Source organism: Solea solea, chromosome 13 (genome assembly GCF_958295425.1).
Source record: "Solea solea chromosome 13, fSolSol10.1, whole genome shotgun sequence".
NCBI classification, from domain to species: Eukaryota; Metazoa; Chordata; class Actinopteri; order Pleuronectiformes; family Soleidae; genus Solea; species Solea solea.
The window spans coordinates 2,240,553-2,248,531 of NC_081146.1; the positions used below are offsets into that span (position 1 = coordinate 2,240,553).

The 7,979-nt window shown below is 43.5% G+C and overlaps 1 protein-coding gene across 1 annotated transcript; it reads left to right on the forward strand.

Moving 5' to 3' along the window:
• The first annotated feature begins 1,002 nt into the window (after nucleotides 1-1,002).
• LOC131471198 (trypsin-1-like) lies at nucleotides 1,003-2,686 on the forward strand. Its single transcript, XM_058647588.1, has 6 exons — nucleotides 1,003-1,061; nucleotides 1,164-1,314; nucleotides 1,708-1,958; nucleotides 2,050-2,186; nucleotides 2,288-2,389; nucleotides 2,513-2,686. Exons 1-6 carry the CDS (start codon nucleotides 1,022-1,024, stop codon nucleotides 2,558-2,560), a joined length of 729 nt encoding a protein of 242 aa, XP_058503571.1. The 5' UTR covers nucleotides 1,003-1,021; the 3' UTR covers nucleotides 2,561-2,686.
• The last annotated feature ends 5,293 nt before the right edge of the window (nucleotides 2,687-7,979 follow it).

A 7,979-nucleotide genomic window follows, 5' to 3' on the forward strand; every position in this document is an offset into this window, starting at 1 on the left:
GCAGATGGCCCGGTTCCCATCCACAGTCACACAGGAGAGACCCACGTGTCAATGTGTAGAACAGTCAACAGACAAATAACACCAAGGAATGCTTGCAATTACACTGTTGCTGCCACTTTTCTTGTTTTATGAACAACCATATTGAGTTTGACTGTGACTGTTTTTTACAGATAGCTTATAGAGTTAGATGTTTTATATATATGTAAAAAAAGAGTGTGATTGTGAAGGATAAAAATCAGCAAGAATTATAACTGAAAAAAAGACATGAACACTCTCACAGTTTACTAACACACAAAGCAAACGTACAGTCTGTGAAGTCTGAGTTAACCTGTGGTGTTTCTGATTTGCTATCCAATGACACGTGGGTTGGTCTCTCCTGTGTGACTGTGGTTGTGAACCAGGCCATCTGCAGAGCTGCACGCATCATTTCTTATATTTACACACACACCAATCTGTGATAGTGACTTTTACTGTATTGAACACATATTTAAAACACACCAGTAATAAACACACAAACCAGAAGCAGTTGGGTTTTTATGCAGATCATTGTTTCAGCTTGTTACTAGTAAATAAAGCTTAATGTATCTCATCAAGACAAAGTTTTATTTTTTTTTCTTGGAATGAGATAATATTCTGCAAAACTTTCTTTCCAAATGTTTTCTTCCCAGAAAAAAAGACTTATTTTACTTTTTTAAAAATCACATTTTTGCAGTGATATCATGCAGAAATTTGATACAATTATTTCAAAAATTCATTTAAATGCTTTAAAAAGATGCTTTAAAAGCTTTCTTTAAAAGTAGTTTAAATTATCTAAGTTTAAGTCTTTCAAGATAATGAAAGAGTCCGCTGCAGTCCAAAAAAGATTTGCTTTTCTGATACACAGGTTTTTTAATTTCCAGCATCCTGATAGGTCAAAATCTAAAGTAGGAGGTGTGTTGAGTAGAGAAGGGGGAGGAGTTAATTTCTATATAAACCAGGACTCCAGGTGAAGTCCTCTCATCGACAGCATCACACAGCAACCATGAGGTCTCTGGTCTTTGTTCTGCTCATCGGAGCTGCCTGTAAGCATTTGTCTTTATGCTTGTTGACTTTTGAATAAGTGAATCAACACGTACATTCATTCACTTGTTCACTGACTGGTTGGTTTTCTGTGTGTTTCTCAGTTGCCACCGAGGACGACAAGATCGTCGGAGGGTATGAGTGCCAGCCCTACTCCCAGGCCCATACGGTGTCTCTGAACTCTGGCTACCACTTCTGTGGAGGCTCCCTGGTCAGCAAGGACTGGGTTGTGTCTGCTGCTCACTGCTACAAGTCGTATGTCACTCTTTGATCGTATGAGGGAATAAAATACATGCAGGAATGAATATGATTTTGAGCAGCATCATGACATTCAGCTGCAAACTATCCTCCCCTCTCTCTCCCTCTCCCTCTCTCTCTCTCTCTCTCTCTCTCTCTCTGTCATGTATGTATATATATATATATACATTGGTTGTGTGTATGTAGGTATACATACATATATATAGCATGGGTCACTTTCATTTTTATTTTTATATTTTTATTCTTATTCTTATCTTATTTTATTCTATTCTCTATTTTTAACAGTGCTGTGTATGGATGCTGGAGCTGTTAATTTCCCCGAGGGAACCTCCCAAAGGGATTAATAAAGTCGTCTGTCTGTCTGTCTGTCTGTCTGTCTGTCCACTCCAGCCGTGTGGAGGTGCGTCTGGGCGAGCACAACATCAGGACCAACGAGGGAAATGAGCAGTTCATCTCCTCCTCCCGTGTCATCCGTCACCCCAACTACAGCTCCTACAACATTAACAATGACATCATGCTGATCAAGCTGAGCAAGCCCGCCACCCTCAACCAGTATGTGAAGACTGTGGCTCTGCCCTCCAGCTGTGCCCCTGCTGGCACCATGTGCAAAGTCTCTGGCTGGGGAAACACCATGAGCTCCAGTGAGTGAAATCGGATTATTTATGTGTAAGAAATGCTGTTTTCCTCTGTGTTGAACACTTTTCTCACGTACTTTTGTATCACACCTTGTAGGTGCTGACGGTAACAAGCTGCAGTGCCTGAACATCCCCATCCTGTCTGAAAGAGACTGTGACAACTCCTACCCTGGCATGATCACTAATGCCATGTTCTGCGCTGGATACCTGGAGGGAGGCAAGGACTCTTGCCAGGTATGTAAATCAGCATTCAATGAGAAAATACAGAAACAAAGGCATGAAATACTTGTTATGAATCTTCAGTGTGAGTTTACACTCTTTATTTTCTTCATCAGGGTGACTCTGGTGGCCCCGTTGTGTGCAACGGTGAGCTGCAGGGCGTTGTGTCCTGGGGCTATGGATGTGCTGAGAGGGACCATCCTGGTGTCTACGCCAAGGTATATCTTTATTTTCAACATTTATCAATAAACCTGTTTGGGTTTTTACTCACAGTTTGTTTGTGTCCAGTTAAATCAGTCATATATTTGCTGTTGACTTTTCTCTCTGTCTCTTATTCACAGGTCTGCCTCTTCAACGACTGGCTGGAGAGGACCATGGCCAGTTATTAAATCTGATCCTGCGACCGCCATCTTGTTCTACTGCCTTTTGTCCATCATTCTAACTCCATAGAGTTTTGAAGAATGTGCAGCCATTTAACATCAGAACCAATAAAGTCTTACACTTTGACTTTCAAATCATAATGGTTTTGTTTCATTTTTACATATCATGAACACAATATGGATGTACTTTGCTTTTTTACCAAGGTCTTGAACTGTGCAGTAGTTACAGTTGAAACAAAGATCTTGCATTGATTTAAAATGTTGAAGTGATAATCTTCATATATACTGCATAATACAGAATGCACAGCGTGACTCTGATTTTATTACCACTAATACATGTTTGCGCACTGCAGTAAACCACCAGTCTGAGAATTAGTATTGATAATTTTTGACCATAATGACTTCACTTCTTTATGTTTTAGTTTTTTTCATTTGTGTTATTTACTGTTATGGCGGCACCATACAAGGTCCGATCTGAAGCAAATTTGCTATGATTGATTACCGTCTTGCCCTGAAGACGCCCATGTTGAATTATTACTTCATCCCGCAGAGTGGGAGTGAAGTATTGTTTTTGGTGGCTCTGTGTGTCTGTTTGTTTGTTTGTGTTTCAGCACTTGCCACACTTGCCAATTTGAGCGGCAGAGGTCAAAACACATTGTAGATTATTTATTAGTAGTAAATATCATGACTCAATTTAAAACTTGTGTTACCATGGAAACGGTGCCAAGTCAAATGTTTGTGAAAATTATTAAAACTTTAAATCAGCAGCCCCTACAGCTGGTTTCAACTCTCCATATGACATTTGGCACAAATGTCTATCAAAATGAATAGTGTGGTTGGCTGGTGACCGTTCAAAACTCAACAAGCAGAAAGACAGATGCTTACAGGCAGCTCTGATGAGCAGAACAAAGACCAGAGACCAATGGCGTAACTATAGGTGGCACAGCCAACAGGACCACGTGGATGGGGGCCTGTTAGGAATGGCAGGCCAGGGATTTTTTGTTTATGCTGTTCCACCACTCAATATAGTAGCATAGCACCAGAGCAGTAGACCTTGCAATCTACTGCTCTGGCGCTATGCTACTCTACAGAAAAATACTGCTCTCCATTATGGGGAAGGCCATGCCATGCTGGAAAAGTGGATGCTGAACTTAATACCTCTTGCCATATCATAAAAGGAGTGCTGAAACCTACACCCCTATCAGCACTATACCGACTAGCTGTTATTGCACCACCTCCTATCCGTCAAGAAACTCACACCAGAACTCAGCAGTTTCTACAAGAGCAAGACCCATCCTCTACACCATTACCAAGATATACGAAAAAGACTCAAGTCCAGAAAGAGTTTCATGGATGTACAGAACATAAACCATAAGGACTCTACCAAATACAGACTAGACTGTCCCTCATGGTACTCACCTGCCCAGAAGGGAATAGGTTGCCCTGAACAGAGCCAGGAGCGGAGTAGGCAGAACTAGGGACAACCTACTGAAATGGGGACGGACAAACTCAGCTGAGTGTCGTTGTGGTCATCCTAAACAAACTATGGAACACATTCTCCGCGAGTGCGAAGTGTGTCCACATATCACCAATCACAACCTACATGAAACCAACCAAGAAGCCCTGAACTGGTTGCAGCAATGGCACAACAAGATATGATGATGACCCCTCAATAATAATGCATGGGTGAAGAAAGTGAGAGATTGCGGGCACCTATCAATGAAAACTGAACTCCATGAGTCCTCTCAGTTACATTTTGGAGTCTGTGTGGTGTATGAGCAGTGGAAACTTAGAAGGACGTGCATAAAGCTGCGCTATTAGTGAGTGAATGTAACATGAACCCTGGCTACCTGTAATCTGTCCTATCAGGGACACAGGGAAATATTTGGACAACTAAACAGTGTAAAATGTGTTGTTGACCCTGTGCTGCAAGAGCTGATCAAATGGCCTTTAGGGGTCAGTTAAATACCTCAGCCCCAGCTTCCAGAACGAGCTCTCATACACATTGTCACAGCGTGTTCAGCAGGACATCACAGCTGATATAAACCAAGCATCCTTTTTTCAGTGATAATAGATTATGGACTATGGTGGTGGGCTGCTGTTCCTTGTGTGACATGCTACCTTTTCAAGTCACTGCCGATCTTATAATTCGTTGTGCGGTGTCATTGAAGGGACTTGATTGTGTGTGTATGACATATAGTGTACAGTATATGGTAAGAATAAGGCTGTTCTCTGCAGTAAAATCATCATTTGTTGTGGTTTATGCAGATTGTCTGATCTGATCAGTTTAGTATGGCAGTGTGATTTTTTTTTTAATTGTCGCTGCTCGCTTCAGTCTCATTGTGCTCTAAAGACTTAATATTATACAATTGTTTGCCTATTTATCAAGTAGTGCTGTTGTGAATTTGTTTTTTTTCACAGTCTGTGGTCATTTCAGCACCACTGTGACACTGAACAGCTCCTCTGCTGCTCTATCTGTGCTTTCCATGTTTCTGATCGCTCCTCTCTACTTTCCCAATGCAATAGCTGCAGTAAAATCCACATTGTTGTTTAATATATGCCATTTACAGTGTGTGTGTTCATTATTAGTAACATGCATGTTCCGCAAGGGCCCATCATTACTATGTTATGTTACTGCCAGAGACCTTCACCTGGAGCCCTGGTTTATAAAGGAAAGAACCCTCTTCCCCTTCTCTTCTCAACACACCTCCTTCTTTAGTTTTGGACTAATCAGGATCAGGGTCCTGGAAAAGAAAAACCTGTATACCAGAAAAGCAAATATGTTATTTGACTGCAGCAGACTCTTTCATTATCTTCAAAGACTTAAACTTACATCATTTCAACTTCTTTTGAAGAAATTTTTAATCATCTTTTAAAGCATTTTAATGTACTTTAAAATTAGTTGTGTCAAATTTCTGCATGATCATTGTATGACAGACTATAGGGATCTCAGGTGGCAGCAATCACTTCAGTGTGTTGGGTCAGGACACTGTTATACTGTTTTGACGAGTGCATTAAGAAGAGGTAGAGTCCTTCATTACAGTTCAAGCTGTTTATCAAGATTTGTGTGAGGTTGTGTGGTTGCTGCAATACAAGCACAACACAATATTGACTTATTAGAAAATAAAAGTACAACTAATCAATTATCAACACAAACAGGGATTAACAATTCAGCAACATGGACTTCTCTGGTTATTGCTAGCAGCTAGCAGCTAGCCTCTGCAGCTAGCTCCACGTCACTCATTAGTGACTAATTAGTCATCACACCACGAACAAGATAGAAAAAACAACTGCCAAACACTAACAAAATGCAACACACAAGCAAAACATCGCAACTCACGGCTTCATGGATGCACACACCACAGAGATCGTTCGAGAACGGTGCGTTCAAGGACCTCAGCAGGGTGGGAATTCCCATGTGCGATGATTAGAGAAGCACAAAAAGATGTAATCTTTTGTACAATCATCATCATCATCATCCTCCGCTTATCCGTGGCCGGGGCCAGGGGCAGCAGTTTCAGCAAGGGACCCCAAACTTCCCTTTCCCGAGCCACATTGACCAGCTCCGACTGAGGGATCCTGAGGCGTTCCCAGGCCAGAGTGGAGATGTAATCTCTCCACCTTGTCCTAGGTCTACCCCGAGGCCTCCTCCGAGCTGGACGTGCCTGGTGCACCTCCCTTGGGAGGCGTCCAGGAGGCATCCTCACCAGATGCCCGAACCACCTCAACTGGCTCCTTTCAACGTGAAGGAGCAGCGGCTCTACTCCGAGCTCCTCCCGGATGACTGAGCTTCTCACCCAATCCCTAAGGGAAAAGCCAACCACCCTCCTGAGGAATCCCATTTTGGCTGCTTGTACCAGCAATCTCGTTCTTTCGGTCATGACCCAACCTTCATGACCATAGGTGAGGGTAGAAACGAAGATTGACCGGTAGATCGAGAGCTTTGCCTTCCGGCTCAGCTCTCTTTTTGTCACAACCGTACGGTAAAGCGAATGCAACACCGCACCAGCCACTCCGATTCTCCGGCCCATCTCCCGCTCCCTCATCCCCTCACTCATAAACAAGACCCCGAGATACTTAAACTCCTTCACCTGGGGCAAGGAGTCATTCCCTAGCCGGAGAAGGCAATAATAATAATAATAATAATAATAATAATACATCACATTTATATAGCGCTTTTCTCGACACTCAAAGACGCTGTACAAACACAAAACAAAATCAAAACAAAGGACAGGACTGAAATAAAACAATGGGAAATAGACAGTTAAGTGTAAGCAGTTTTGAACAGGTGGGTTTTGAGTAATGATTTGAATGTCTGTAGTGAGTCTGAGTTTCTGATGAGTTGTGGGAGTGAATTCCAGAGAGTGGGGGCAGCTGCAGCAAAGGCTCGGTCCCCCGGGGTTCGGCGCTTTGTCCTGAGGGGAGTGAGGTTGGAGTCAGCGGATCTGAGGCGGCGGATGGGACAGTGTAGGTGGAGGAGGTCGGTGAGATATGAGGGAGCCAGGTTATGGAGGGACTTGTAAGTGATGAGGAGAACCTTGTATTGTATGCGGTAAGGAACAGGGAGCCAGTGGAGTTTTTTGAGGATGGGGGTGATGTGGTCACTGGAGCGGGTGTGGGTGAGCAGATGGGCAGCAGAGTTCTGGATATATTGTAGTTTTTGAAGGTGAGTGGAGGGGAGACCGTAGAGGAGGGTATTGCAGTAGTCGAGTCTGGAGGTAATGAAGGTGTGGATGAGGATTTCTGCAGTGGATTGTGAAAGGCAGGGACAGAGACGGGCAAAATTGCGGAGGTGGAAAAATGATGTTTTGGTAATATGGTTTATGTGGGGTTTGAATGAGAGGGTGGCTGTGCGGCAGAGATTGCATACAGAGGGGGAGGGAGTGACTGAGTGGCCGTCGATGGTGAGAGAGATGTTCTGGGCCAATGGGAAGAGAGAGTTGGGTCCGGTGAGGATGAGTTCTGTTTTGTTGCTGTTGAGTTTGAGGAAATTGTGGTCCATCCAGGTTTTTAATGTCAGCGAGGCAGTGTGTGATGGTGGAGAGAATGACTGGGCTGATGGATTTGGTGGATATGTACAATCCACCGGTTTCCTGCTAAGAGCCATGGCCTCAGACTAAGAGGTGCTGATCTTCATCCCGACAGCTTCACACTCAGCCACAAACCAATCCAGTGAGCGCTGAAGGTCACAGGCCGACAAAGCCATGAGGACCACATCATCTGCAAAAAGCAGCAAAGAGATCTCAAGCCCGCCAAACCATAACCCCCCATGACTACACCTTGATATCCTGTCCATGAAAATCACAAACAGGATTGGTGATAAAGCGCAGCCCTAGCGAAGGCCAACACCCGCAGGAAACTTGATTTAGGCTTGATTTAGTGCCGAGAACCTGGACACAGCTCATACTTTGGGCGTATAGGGATTGGA

Excerpts from the sequence above, each read along its gene's own strand:
- LOC131471198 (XM_058647588.1), top strand. The coding sequence starts at position 1,022 with ATGAGGTCTCTGGTCTTTGTTCTGCTCATCGGAGCTGCCT. Across the intron at positions 1,062-1,163 it reads TCTGCTCATCGGAGCTGCCT|TTGCCACCGAGGACGACAAG; the intron begins GTAAGCATTTGT and ends TGTGTTTCTCAG. Across the intron at positions 1,959-2,049 it reads GGGAAACACCATGAGCTCCA|GTGCTGACGGTAACAAGCTG; the intron begins GTGAGTGAAATC and ends CACACCTTGTAG.